We start from the raw sequence: 14,679 nt of genomic DNA, 5'->3' as shown, positions 1-14,679 counted from the left end.
CCCTTTTGCCCCGATCGTGTCGGGGAGTCGGGGGGGCAAGAGGGCTTGAGCTCCCTCTTGCCCCGATCGTGTTGGGGGTGCCGCGGTTGGCTGGGGCAAGAGGGCTTGAGCTCCCTCTTGCCCCGATCGTGTCGGGGGTGCCGCTGTTGGCTGGGGCAAGAGGGCTTGAGCTCCCTCTTGCCCCGATCGTGTCGGGTGTCGTGACCGCCAAGAGGAAGCAGCAGGACACCGGTAGGAGCTTCTACATGATGGGAGGGTCAGGAGGCTGTGGGGGTGCGAGCAGTCCTTCAGGGTGGGGGTGCGGGTGGGAGTGCGTGCGAGCGGTCCTTCGGGGTGGGGGTGCGTGCGAGCGGTCCTTCGGGGTGGGGGTGCGAGCGGTCCTGCGGGGGGGGGGGGGGAATCGGACTCGGGGGGGGATCATGCTTTCAGGGTGGGGACAGGACTTCAAGGGGAAGAGGAGAGTCGGGGCGGGCGAAAGGAGAGTCGGGGTGGCCAGAGGAGAGTCGGGGCGGGCGAAAGGAGAGTCGGGCAGCATGCGCGGTATACGGGTGTGCGCGGTATATAAAAATTTCTGTACATAAATTTGTGTTTTTCGCGTGCTATACCCGTGTGCGCGTTTTACACGGGTGCGCGTTATCTACGTGAAAATACGGTAACAGAAAAAAACCAAGTTTGTCTCACAGGTGCAGACATTGCACATCTTATCCTCCAAGACCAAATTCGTGGCCATTGAGATGCTGTAATTTGATGCTTGATCTCAATGCTCCAAATGTCCCGAAGACCAGTTTTTGGTTTTTTATTTATAAATCCAGATATTAATTTATACCACTGTGCGGCCTGGTGTCCCAGGAAGTCCACCTGAAAGCATAAGAACTCCAAACTATATTGATTAGTGAGATTTTTCCATTCAGGGAACCCCGCCTGAATGGCCTGCTTCAGTTGCATCCATCTAAAACTTTGTGAATTGAGACTATATTTATGTTGTAACTGTGAAAACTCAAGCAGTTTACCATTAGAAATAACATCTTCTAATACACGTATTCCTGCAATCATCCCATATTCTAATACACGTATTCCTGCAATCATCCAATGCTTCCAGATGACTTTAAATCCGCCGATTTGAATCTTGGAGTTCAGCCATATAGTTTGATTTGTTGATTTGTTAATTGGAATAGGTGTTAAATTGCTCACATATCTTATTGTTTTCCATGTGTCAACAAGTAATCTATTTTCTTTATATAATCTAGGCATTTTGATACTAAGTACATGGCATAATCGCAGAGGAAACATGAGGCGCCATTCCAACCAAAACCAATCCGGGATATTATCAACAGACTCTGGGAGGATCCAATACATACCCTGGCGCATAATATAGGATTGATGATACCTATAAAAGTTGGGAAAATTTAAACCCCCCCCCCCTCTGTAATCGTTTTTTGTAGAGATACTAAAGCAATTCTAGCCTTTTTACCTAGCCAAATAAATTTTGTTAGAATACAATTTAACTTTTTATAAAAGGATCCCTGAAAAAAAACAGGTAACATACTCATTTGATAACAAACCACATGCAAAATCATCATTTTAATAGTTTGGACTCTCCCCCACCAAGACAGATGTAAAGGATTCCATTGCTCACACATTTGTTACCTTCTTTAATAAAAAGTTTTCATTCACTTTCATTGTTTCTTCCAACGTGTTTTTTTATCCAAATACCTAAATATTTTATTCCGTCCTCTTTCCATAGAAAGGGGAATGTATCAAATAATCCTTTTGTACAATGGACATTAAGTGGAAGAACTTCTGATTTACTCCAATTTATCTAGTATCCTGAAAATTTTCCAAATTTCTGTATCAATTTTAATAAGCTTGGAATGGTTGTTTCCGGATTTCTCAAATGAAGCAGTATATCGTCTGTATAAGCGGAAACTTTATATTCCCGATCTGAATAAGGAATACCCTGTATCTCCTTCGCTTGCTGAATAGCTAATAACAAGGGTTCTAATACAGTATCAAAAAGTAAAGGAAACAAAGGACAGCCTTGTCTAACCCCCCTCTGCAGACTAAAACGCTCTGAGAAATTATTATTAATATATAATCTAGCAGCAGGGAGAATTGCTTCTAAATTAGACAACATAGCTGTTTTGAAAGCTTATTTTAGAAGAAAAAAAAAATTTTGTTCTTTGCTCAGAAATGTCAAATACTGCCATCTGTGGCTAAGTCCACACAAATGAGAGATAAAGCTATTCTTTATGTAAGTAGGAAGCTTCCATTGGGAGCCATTTTCTACCTTAGTAGCTGGCTTTTTCCCATCCCATCCTCTTGTGTTCTTTTCCTTTCTCTGCCCCATTCCTGCAAGCTCTGTCCTCATCTGCACAAGCCCCATAAAGCCAAGGAGTTGAGGGTACCCACAGTGCTGGTGTCAATGTAGCACTTCCTGACCAATTCCCTCCCTCCCCCCCGAGCTCTGATATCAGGTCTCCTAAAGCAGGAGCAGCAGAAGCAGTGGACAGCCAGCAAGAGGCAACTCTTAGGACAGGCTTTTTGTTGCCAGAGCGCTGCTGCTCTTGCACAGTCAGTGAATCGGAAAGCCCAATTTTTTAAGAAAACGAATCAATTCAATAATACGAATTGGTGAATCGATGCAAATTTGGCAACACTAATGTAAACTAGTCATTTGATTTCTACCTTTGTCACATCGCTATGTGTCTGCCATTTCTAGCTTTCTAAATTGCAATAATACATTCAAACCTTGCTCATCTAGGTCTCCTTTTACATTTATCCACCACCCCCCATTTATATGTTGTGTTTGCTTATTCATACCTAAACTGAGACACATCAGGTCCAAGTTCACTCCTGATATTTTTATGATGATTGAACAAACAATACTATTTGCCCATGTTGATTATTGCAATATAATTTATTTGGGTTGCAAAGAAACCATTCCTGCTTTCATGCTATTAGCTTCCCTTCTCCATGTTCATTTTCCCTATGGTATCAATAGCCTTCCTAGTTTCCCTTAGCTCCTTTGTTAGAGAGTTCCAACTTACAAGCTATTGCCATTCTAAGTAATATCTTGGTTATTTTATTTCAGTTTTGTTCACTAATTTTTCAGTAATAGCTCAAGGAATTACATCCAGGTACACTAGGTTATTTCCATGTCCCTGGATGATACAATCTAATTTTTTTTATCTGAGGCTAAAGAGCAGTGGTGGAATTTGAACTGGCACCCCTAGATATCAAGCCCAGTGCTCTAAATACTAGGCTACTCCTCCACATTCCTTCTCTCCCCATAGCTTTATCTGATAATCCCTTTTCCTTGGTGATATATGTTCTATGTAAAATTCTCCATCAAGTTTCCTGCAAAATGTTATTTGTCTCATATTGATAAATGTTGCTAAATAGCTACTCTTTATCTGTTGCATTGAGACTTACCCCCCTTCTCTTTTCTTTTCAGTGACTTCTAATAATAATGCCTTACCTGGAGGTAGGGGAGGAGATGTGTATTTGAGATATCACACCTATTAAATGACAGGCACAGACCTTAATTCACTTCAAAAGGCTGGTCCATAGCCCTAAAGCCCTTCGTTCCCAGATCTGAAAAAAGTTTTTCTTAACCCTGGTAAGAATAATGGGTTATCCCATCTTTAAGAATGGAGATATCTTATAGGAGGACCAAGAGGCTACATCTTTGCTTCATTGGGCTGATTCTCATCTGATTACTTTTTCAGCAGTGCACATTGCTGGGGTTCAAAATGTCCAGGTGGATTTTCTCAACAGGCATTCTCTCTGTCCTGGGAAGTTTGAAATGGCCTTTCTCCTTGTCATGACTCATTGGGAGGGGATTCGCCTTAAGGATTGGATGACGAGTCAAAATGGTAAAGTTCTCAATTCTTTAGCCATTGTAAGGTTGGAAGGTTTGGATATCCTGGTCAATCTTTTGTTGCAGATGAGGATCTTCTGTGTATTTCCTCTGTGGCCAATTATAGGCTAGATCCTTCAAAGATTACTCTCATCCCAGCCTCATGAGGTACTTGGAAGCTACTAATAAGTTTAGGAAATGACAGGTTAGTAGTTGTTTTTAGTGGAGTTAAGAGATGCAGTGGCTTGAAAAGTCACTGTTGCCCATTTTGCTTAATGAAGTTTTCTTCTGCTTTCATTCTCAAGTGCAGGTTGCCACCTAGAACATGGAGAGCTCACTCAACTAGAGGTGTGAAGACTTACTTCTTGGGTAGATCTTCATGTAGTTTTTCCAATAGATATTTGTAGGTCATTTATTTGGCCCACCCTTCATAAACACTATAGGTTGGATGTTGCTGCCAAAGAACTTGCATTTTTTTTTTAAGCTGAGATGCTTAGAGCTAGAATATGGATTGACAAATTTTTCCTCATCCCCACAGGAACTTATTTTCCCATCCCCATGAGTTCTTTTCCTGTCCCTGTCCCATTCCTGCAAGCTCCATCTTCATCTGCACAAGCCTCAAACACTTTAAAATCATAAGTGTTTGAGGGTTGTGAGGTTAAGGTAGAGCTTACAGGAATGGGACAGGGACAGTGACAAAACTCATGGGGTCAGGGAAATTGAGTTCCTGCAAGGATGGGGTCAAATTTGTCCCCGTGTCATTCTCTAAACTGGAGCTTGTTTCCTCCCCACTTTAATGGATGCTTTGTTAATCCCATTGGTTGTGGACCAATATAATCTGATGGGGATTATAACGAAGGTGAAATTTTGGTCTTGCCTGCTAATGTTCTTTAAGTCCCAGTAGACCAGTCCAGACTTCCCTCTCTATATTACTTTTTCTATTGAGAAGACAATATTTTTGTATTTAATCTGTTAATATTTCCTTTACAACCTTGGTTTCTTCCATTTAATGAGGAAAATTAAGGGAAGTTGTTTACATTGCTTCATTATTGGAAAAACTGCTGAGCTTGGACTGCATAGTTCCCTTTATAGGGCAGGGTTGTAACTGATTGGTCTCTGTCTCCATCTGCTGGCTTATGAGCACACCACATTGGTTCTGGACTGGTTTGATGAGACTCAAAGAAAGAAAATTAGCAGGTAAGACTAAATTTTACTTTACAAAATTGTGTGGCAGTATATACAGTATACATAAGTATGAGGGAGGACAAAGATGGCTCGGCCCAAAATTGGACCAACTGCCCACCTCCATCCTACTGTCCTCTGGCCCCACTCTGCATCTTGATTATTCTAGTAAAGTTCTGGGAGTCATCATTGCCTCTACACTTTCCTTCAACGACCACCTCAACTCCCTAGTAAAAAAATGTTTCTTCAGCCTTCACATGCTGAGAAAAGTGAGATCCTGTTTCCATCAAAAACACTTTGCCGTCCTTGTCCAATCCACCATCCTTTCCAGACTGGACTACTGCAACTCTATCTACCTTAGCCTAACAAAGAAAAACCTTCAAAGACTCCAGCGGATTCAGAATACCGCTGCTAAGCTTATCTTCGCAAAAAGCAAATTTGACCACGTCTCACCGCTTTTATCCAAGCTCCACTTGCTTCCGATTATCTCCAGAGTCCACTTCAAATGTGCCTGCCTCACTTTCAAGATCCTACACGGTATCCTCCCTCTCTTCATTCCTCTTTCTTGGAACTCCTCTAACCCCAATTCTGCCAGATCCACCCAAAAACTGAAACTTTCCTTTCCCTCTCTAAAAGGCGTTTCACTTGTAGGAAAACTAGGTTCCTCCCTCCCTTTCATAATCACTCAGCTCTGGAACAACCTTACCTCCCCTCTTAGGAATCTGAGCTCCCTCCAACTCTTCCGTAAACATCTGAAAACCTGGTTATTCTCAAAAATGTAACTCCTCCTCCCTCTCTGGTTATTCTAGTCCTCTAAATTTTCTCTTCATTTTGCCTCTTCCCTCCACTGGAGTTCCTTTCTACCCTAACTCTTGTTAACCGTGTCAAGCTTTACGAATGTAGAGATGATGCGGTAAGCAAACCTAAGGTTTAGATTAGATTAGATCGTTTTGACAGATTAGGAGTGGAGTTGCAAAATTCTCATAAAATAAATGAGTACACATGTAGCATACATACAAACATTTACAACAACTTTAGCAAAGATGTAAAAGTTTGCATGCTACTACAGCTTAAATCTGTCTTTATAAAATAAGCTCCAGCTGATGCCTGCAGAAGCTAGCAATGGGAAAAACAATATGGAGGAAATCACTGAAATAGTAAAACATAAAATAAAATTTAAAAACCCCTAAACATCCAGTAATCACTGTAGAGCAGGGATCTCAAAGTCCCTCCTTAAGGGCTGCAATCCAGTCGGATTTTCAGGATTTCCCCAATGAAAGCAGGGGAAATCCTGAAAACCCGACTGGATTGCGGCCCTCAAGGAGGGACTTTGAGATCCCTGCTGTAGAGCATTAATCACAGCGTACAAAACATATTGCAAGAAGACTTGACCGTGCACCTAAAATAAAAAGGAACTATCCTCCGTTATGACAAATATACAGTCAGGAGCTGAGAACAAAGCATGAGATGCAATTTAAAATTTTTAGATTCCTAAAGCTCACAATTTGCAGAAATGTTTAAATTGTTTGCTGAGGTCCTACATATTGCACATACACATGAAGAGCTGGCTAGAGTGTGTAAATAGGATAGTTGGTATAAGAGTAATATCTTTAAAACCACAGCTAGTAATAATAGAAATTGTAAAACTATGCTGACAGAATGAAATGCTGATGCACTGAGGTAAGAGAAACTGGAACTAAGGTAAGAGAAACAAAATCTAAAAATTTAAGACTGGGGTATTAAGATTTCTTGGCAAAAGTATATACGCTGATTTTGCTGCTGTCAGTAAAAAGTCATTGCATGCACAAATAAGAGGGGAAAGCATGCGGAACATAGCTGATGGAATTTTTTCCAACCCCTCCCCCCCATATGTACTTGTGTGTCTTTGACTTGGAGGAGAGAGGTCAGCTTGAATGGTGTGATTACAAAACATTCTAGTGACTTGGGAAAGAATAATAAACCAAATGTGATAATATATCAATCTATTAAATGTCACAGACAGTTTGTTTATTGGAAGATTCTATACCACTGCTAAGGATGAATTTTACAATTTAGTTTAACCACAAGTTAACTGTGGGACAGAGCCATGGCCATATTAACAGTATATTGAGTTGTTGGCAAACAAAAATTAGTATACCCCTACTATGGATCCTTTTACTTATTTTCCTAAACCCTCTCACCTTATAGTGCAGGGGTGGATAGCTTTGGTCCTCAAGGGCTGCAAGTGTTCAGGATTTCCCCAATGAAAATGCATGAGATCTATTTGCAAGCTCACTGAGTGTCCCCCTGAGTCTGTACCTGAGGCAAAGATGAAAATTGATTTTCCCAGTTTCCCTGGTTCTTAGCCTTCTGTGCTAACCACTAGTCACTCCACTTGAAGCATGTGTTTGCAGAATCCCCTTTCTTGCTCACAACCTGCTTCTGTCATGTACCCAGAGCTAGGCCCTGCCATTTTTCTCTCATTGCTTCTGCAGAGGGAGCCATAAATGAAGATCATAGGAGGTTTGTTCAAAGGAGAGAAATGGGCAGGGAAAGAGTGCATGTAAGTCTGTTTAGGGAAGGGGGTTATGAGAAAAAGAAGTAATTGGGGGTCTGAGGTAGGGGTCCATAAATTAAGGCTGCCAACTGGTTCCAGATTCACAGGATAGAGTTTAGCCCAGTGCATGCTGGGACTTGTAGCTTTGCTTTTATTAGGGAATGCAATGGAACTACATGGCCCATCATTCAAGAGAGTAAATCCAAGACCAGATCAACCCTGTCCTGCAAATCTGGATCCAGTTGGCAGCCCTACTGGAAATGTATACGTGCCTCAGGCCGATATAGTGTTGATCCATCCTTGGAGCTAGGGGCACTAAACGTTTTCTCTCATTTTGTGTCAATGGGAAAACAGATTAGCACGTCTGGCCCTTAACCAGCACCTGTTTTTCAGACAGGAAAAAAATAGCTATAGTCCAGTCCAATTTTCCATCAGGTGTTGCAAGCGATCAGAGAAGAGGGATTGTTTTAGGAGATATTGGACATGTCTCGCCAACTCAGAGCACTGCAAGTGGTATGCACTATGGACAAGCCCTGCCAAGTATGATTGGGATGTGGAGGGAGTTACCTTGTGCTCAAGACACTATTTGAGTGGTCCAAGGGCCCAGAAAATGAATAACTGCTTTCCTGGAATGGTTTCTTAATTTCTCCTTCAAAGGGAAAAGTATTTCATCTGCGAGTACAGATTTCTAAATTACTTTCAGTTCTACTTCAGCTGTTTACTTTGCTGCTGTCCCATAGCCAGAAACTGAGTCATTTTATAACCGGAGATCTGTGAGGAGGATCCAGTAGTAAACACTGGCAGGAGACGAGAAGCAAAAATTACAGGGAAGTGCATCAGAAAGGAGTTTGCCTAAAATAATAGTTTAATATAGTTGGTGTCTTCCTTTTTTTTTTTTTGGAAAGCTAAAGTTGAAAAGTGCATGCTTATGTGACACAGTGGCATGGTTCCTCCTATTACAAACTTGTGCATGGCTGTGGGGCTGTTTTATCTTGTGTATGTGGTGAGAGGGTGTACCTCCTGGGTATAGAAGTATTCTGGTCCCCCCCTTCACCCCCATGCATTTACATACTTGGGTCTTCCATCCCTCTTCCTCTTTTCCCTTCCCTCTCCCACACTCATTCTTTGCCCTATTTTCCAGCCCCACTCCTCCTTTGGCCTACTGGTAGAGTTGCTGCCTCTGCAGCCAGAGGTTGTGGGATTGAATCCCAGGGCTGCTTCTTATGACCCTGGGCAAGTCACTTAATCCTCCATTTCCCCAGCTACCAAATAAGTACTTACCTGTGTGTGTATATAAACCGCTTTGAGTAGGTTGTTGAACTACAAAAAGTCTCAATTCCTTTCACTCTTCCTCTCTTCTTGTCAATCCCCCCTACCTCGCCTCTCACCTTTAATCCTGGCCGTACAGATCTTGGCTGTTGCCTCTCTTCACACCTCTGATGGCAAGAGATAAGGAATGCCCACTGGCAAGCACCACTCTTTTCCCATGGCTATGGTCTCTTCATTCTTGTGCCGGTGAGCAATGAGGTCCCAGTCAGCACGCATCGTCCCTCTTTGCCACAACCCTTCCTTCCTTGTACTGCTGATGGGGTATAATCCCCGTCACCCTGTTAAATATAGCAGTGCAGCAGAAGTTAGAGGCCCTGCCATAGACTTCTTATGGTGGCAGGGCCCAATTGGTCTGCCATGGCTTAAGAGACAGACCAATTGACCTTCCCCTGCAAGCATTACGGTTTAGGTGAAACGCACTTAAAATTTACAGATGTAGGTTTTAGAGGCTGGTAAGATCATGACCTTTCTAAAAGAGATCCAAATTATGTCAAAAATTTGTGTTTTTGTTTCTTATGAGGGGAGGGGCTTGTCAAGGATGGAGAGCGAGTGTTCCTGCTTTATAGTGCATCTCCATGAGGGAGTCACGTGATGCAATGAGCGGGTAAAGACGGGTGTTTTGCTTGCTCCGTGGCTACCTGGCCATATCGCTTAAATTTCTTGCTTTTGCAGCCGTATTTGGGGTAATTGCTCTCCGGGTGCTTATTCGGATTATATGGACAGATACCTCACACACTCTGAAACTCCTATGTCGGCTAAATCCACCAAAAAAGATCGCGATCGTGTGAGGCCGCTGGAACCTAAGATGGCGGAGGCCATGCCAGCGACGGTGTCTCAGCTGACAGAGGCAGCCGTGAGCGATATCAAGACCGCTGTTGCTGGGGCCGCAGGTAGACCATTTATCTTCTCAAATTACTCACCTTGAGCAAATTTTGTCTGAAGCAGCGATGTGCACAGTGCATCTCCATTTCCATATTGCGCAGGTAGCTAATGCAGGAGCCCTTATTGCCTACAAACTAAGTGGCGGTAAGTGCTTCCATGATGATTTTTTTTATTTTTTTATTCTTTATTTATAATTTTTAGCAATTTTACAAGAAAATAAACTTCTTGTCAAGCAATACAGTACAATTTTAATACTAATACAAGCAAAATAAAAAGTGGTATAATTAATTATCCCTCCTTAGACCACAATTACAAGGGGGGGGTTAAGCAAAAATCAACCAAAAAACTTGAGGCTTATTAAAAGAAAATTATTCAAAAGAAAGGCTATAACATTATACTTTACTTGCTATCTCTTTTAACACTGGGTCAACTTCAAGCCATCTTTTTCAGCTCCAGGAAGGATTTTTAACTGATCAGGGAGAAAAAATACATACAGTGGTACCTTGGTTTACGAGTGCACCGGTTTGCGAATGTTTTGCAAGACGAGCAAAACATTTGCAAAATGATTTGCGAGCGCCCAACCCCCCCCTCCCCCCGCCGCCATCGGGCACCCCCCACCGCAACCTGAAGTCCCCCAGAGTCCTCTTCTTACTTTAATGTAGCACAGGCATGTCGGCCTCCTCTTCTGTGCTGGCCTTGAGCATGTGCGCATGCTCAAGGCCTGCGAGTTCACGTTCTCTCCGAGAATCTCTGATAGAACGTGAACTCGCAGGCCTTAAGCATGCGCACATGCTCAAGGCCAGCACAGAAGAGGAGGCCGACATGCCTGTGCTACATTAAAGTAAGAAGAGGGCTCTGGGGGACTTTAGGGGCGGGGGGGGCCCGATGGCGGCGGGGAGGTGCCGGATCATGGGGGGAAGGGTGTCGGATCGCGGGGCCTTCGGGGAGAGCAGCGCTGCTGGCCTCGGTGGGGGGATGGGAACGTATCAAAGCGAGTTTCTATTATTTCCTATGGGGAAACTCGCTTTGATAAACGAGCATTTTGGATTACGAGCATGCTCCTGGAACGGATTATGCTCGTAATCCAAGGTACCACTTTTAAGTTGTGCATATTTTATAATGCACTTACAAGGATAAGCTAATAAAAAGGAGGCTCCCAAAGCTATTGTTTTCTGCCTCAAAGACAAAAACCGTTTCCTTCTCTCCTGGGTAATTTTTGTAACATCCATATATGCCCATACTCTTCTCATAAAACAAAGATTTTGAAAACCTAAAATATAACTTCATAAATGAGTCCAGGTCCTGTTGAAAAACAAAGGAAATCAGTAGTGTAGTTCTCTCCAGAACAAACAAACCAAAAAAACTGCAGACTTGGTACACGATGCAGGCAGACTTTATTATGACAAATAAATCTTTGATTAAAAACCTTTTACCAGGTAAGGGACCCAACACAGTCCGTGTTTCGGACAAACCTTCGTCAGGGGTCCACTTTTGATAAAAAGGAAAATTATCAAAAGAAAAAAGCCTTGGATAAATAGCTATCTGTAGCCGTCACCACCATTTTCTTTCCCGGCGTAACCTACCGCCCCCTCTGACGCAACGTTACGCCGGGAAAGAAAATGGTGGTGACGGCTACAGATAGCTATTTATCCAAGGCTTTTTTCTTTTGATAATTTTCCTTTTTATCAAAAGTGGACCCCTGACGAAGGTTTGTCCGAAACACGGACCGTGTTGGGTCCCTTACCTGGTAAAAGGTTTTTAATCAAAGATTTATTTGTCATAATAAAGTCTGCCTGCATCGTGTACCAAGTCTGCAGTTTTTTTGGTTTGTTTGTTCTGGATTGTCTTTCACTGCAGACAGTTGGACCTTGGTTTTTTCCTTTGTTTTGGTGTAGTTCTCTCCGCCACCTCGGAAATAGATTATTCCAGGATTGCAGATATATTATTCAAATCTGTCTGAGGAACATGTATCTTCTCTCCTTCCATAAGCTCTGGGGCAGACTTTTTAGGCAATGGAAGGTAGTAAATTTTGTTCAATGGTGGAATATGTTCAGAGGAATAAGATAAAATTTCCATTGCGTACTTTTTAAACATCTCATATGGAGAAATACCCAGAGTTTTAGGAAAGTTCAAAATCCTCACGTTTAACCGTCGGTTGAAATTTTCTATACTCTCTATTTCCGGTGTAGCAAAACATTGTCTTTTATTGCAGCAGTCTTATAAATTTGCAAAATTGTACTTCATTTTGTATTTTAGTTAAAGTATTCTTAGTCTAAATATTAGTTTGCTCAGATTTTTTTATGAAATTATCCAACTTCATCCCCAAGGCTTTTACCTCCTCTGAAGTCTTCCTGGTCGCAATATCCACTTTCTGGAGTGTCTTTAATATGGCTACCAAAGTGTCCTCTATGTCAGGGAATAACTCCCCAGAGCTGGCAAACATCGGCAGAAGCTCATCTGCCATGGATCCTTCCTCCGCAGGAACCTCAAGTGCATCTCCAGCCACTGTGTTCTCCGCTTCCAGGGCAGCAGCGTCAATCGGACAGGGAGGCGGGACATCCTGTGTGAATGAGAGCAAGATCTCCATCACCAACAGGATCAATCGCCCCTGAATCTCTCCCGTAGCAGGGCTAAACTTACCCGTTCTCTGAGCAAGTGTCGCTAGACACTGCTCAATCGTTCGCTGAGTGTGGGCAGCCGCGGGTGTTGAGGTAGGCACCCTGACGCTGCCCTTTCTTTTTGTATTGCGGCATAACTAAAAGGAAAAATTTTCTCCACGAACGAGAGCGTTCTCAATGTGTCTAGCTTAGTGCTGCCATCTTGGCCACTCCCCCTGCTCGCTTCCATGATAAATTTTTTAAAATTGGCCATTAGCACATGCCCATTACTAAACAAAAAATTAGAAAATTTAAAGTTTTTACAGCCACAGTAAAAATGGCCTTAGCACATGGAAATGAGGGTATGCTAAAACCATTTGTTACTACAGTTTATTAAAAGCATCCCTTAATAGGCCCCATACTGTATGTGCATTGTACCCAGTAGCATAACCACAGGAAGGCCAGGGCTCACTCAGTTTGGACTTGGGCCTACCCAAAATTTTATCTCCTTTAGCTTGGCTGGCAGGGCTTCTAAAGCCCCACCAGCCGAAGACCTCCCCACTGAAAGAATTCCTGGCCCAGAGCATTGGCCAGCTGTAGGTTACTCCTGCCCTTGCACATGATCAGTTTTCACGCTTGTGTGAAACTTAGCTTACACGCACAAAGGCTGTTGGCAGTGGCTCTAGGACAGTGCCAGCAGTCGCCCAACATATAAACTCGTTGGCAGAGAGGAGGTCTTCGACTGATGGGGCTTGTGGATCCCCACCAGCACAGGTATGCCGTTTATCTTGGGGTGTGCCAGGAGGAGCAGCAGAAATTTAAATTTGGGTTTCCTTTAGTTGGAGGGGGCGGAGATGAAATATTTGACCCCACCCTAAATCAACTGCCTGGCTCTGCAATTAAGTGTACCTACAACAAATTGTTTGACATAGTTGTGTTTGGAGTTAAATTATATTAAAATGCTACTTTCAAAATGCACTAGAAAGAACAATCCCTTTTTTTTCTTCTTCCTGTATTACATGATCATGTGAGTCTTCTTACCCACACCTCATCTAATACAACCTATTAAAAAGGAAGTTGTGAATAGCTTGCAATTTTTGCTGTGTAGAGTGGCTTACTTAGCCTTAGCAGCTAATTTTTAAATGTAAACAATCTGTATTTACTTAATAGCGTTATTGTACATGAGGGAAATATGCCTGTATAGCTTGCATCAGCCATCTCTCCTGTTGCTGGGGTTTATATAAAAAAACAACCATATGAAACTTTTTATCTTCTACAAGTCCACTTTTATTGGACTTACTTGTTTTTAACCCCACCCTTTTGTTTATACCTTTATATCTTACTTTTCTTTCAGCATTGTAGTTGTCCCCTTCTTTTCCACTCGTACCCGTTTGTCCAGTCGTGTATGTCATTGTTTTTATCTAATCGTGTATGTTTCTTTTGTTAGTTATGTTAAATTATATTATATGTTTCTACCCTATTTTAAAATGTATAACCATCTTGAAATAAATGATAAGGTGGTATATCAAAATTTTAATAAACTTGAAAACTTTTAAATAGTGCTGTCACAATCAGTGTTCCCGCTAAGCTGCGCTGGGGTGCGCTGACGCACAAAATATTACCTCGCAGCGCACAAGTTTCTCGTCACAGCGCACACAGTGTAGAGCACAGTTCTTCAACCGCCGGTCCGCAAACAAAATCTTGCCGGTCCGCGAAGGATTCGGTCCCCGCCGCAACGAAAGGCCGGCGTCAGCTGACTTGCAACTTCCTGTTGCAGTCGCTGTGCCGGGACTCCTGCCTTCGCCGGGACTCCTGCCTTCCACCGCGTTTGCCTCCTGCCTTGTCTCCGCACCTCCAGACCAGCAGCGGCAGCTGTGTATGCTTTTAACTTCGGCACAGAGCTGCCCCTAATCAATAGTTTAGCGCGGTTTCATAAGGCAGCCTCGGGGCCTTTGCTAGGCCGGCCCACATCGCATCATCGAAGCGGGCCGGCTATCAAAGGCCCCGAGGCTGCCTCATGAAACCGCGCTAAACTATTGATTAGGGGCAGCTCTGTGCCGAAGTTAAAAGCATACAGAGCTGCCGCTGCTGGTCTGAACTCTTGGGCCGCTGAAGGAGGGCAAAAAGCAGCTGTCCTGGAGGTTTCCCTTCCTCTCGCCTTTACAGGTTCCTTTTTTCCACCTTTTTTTTTTTCCTTCAAACGGCAACGGGCCCCAGCATCGACATCAATCAAGTAAGTTCCACTGTCAATCAAGCGGTTCTGCTCGGCCAAAGCTTCCCCTGTGACATGAGCC

General features: G+C 43.0%; 1 protein-coding gene across 6 annotated transcripts in view; it reads left to right on the top strand.

The window, feature by feature from the left end:
• PLEKHG3 (pleckstrin homology and RhoGEF domain containing G3) overlaps positions 1-14,679 on the top strand; it is a 188,920-nt gene that overhangs the window by 54,595 nt on the left and 119,646 nt on the right. For 2 of the 6 annotated variants that reach the window (XM_033952107.1, XM_033952103.1), the window contains exon 1: positions 3,845-3,875. The exons of 3 other annotated variants lie outside the window; for them this stretch is intronic. In XM_033952107.1, the coding sequence (XP_033807998.1) occupies positions 3,860-3,875 (16 nt within the window). In that variant the 5' untranslated portion in view covers positions 3,845-3,859. Of the gene's footprint in view, positions 1-3,454; positions 3,620-3,844; positions 3,876-14,679 lie in introns of those variants that run through there. One more of the 6 variants, XM_033952109.1, reaches the window with a different exon arrangement.

The sequence above is a fragment of the Geotrypetes seraphini genome, chromosome 7 (genome assembly GCF_902459505.1).
Source record: "Geotrypetes seraphini chromosome 7, aGeoSer1.1, whole genome shotgun sequence".
NCBI lineage: Eukaryota > Metazoa > Chordata > Amphibia > Gymnophiona > Dermophiidae > Geotrypetes > Geotrypetes seraphini.
The sequence above is the reverse complement of the archived record's forward strand: the minus strand, read 5'-3'. Positions and strand labels throughout refer to the sequence as shown.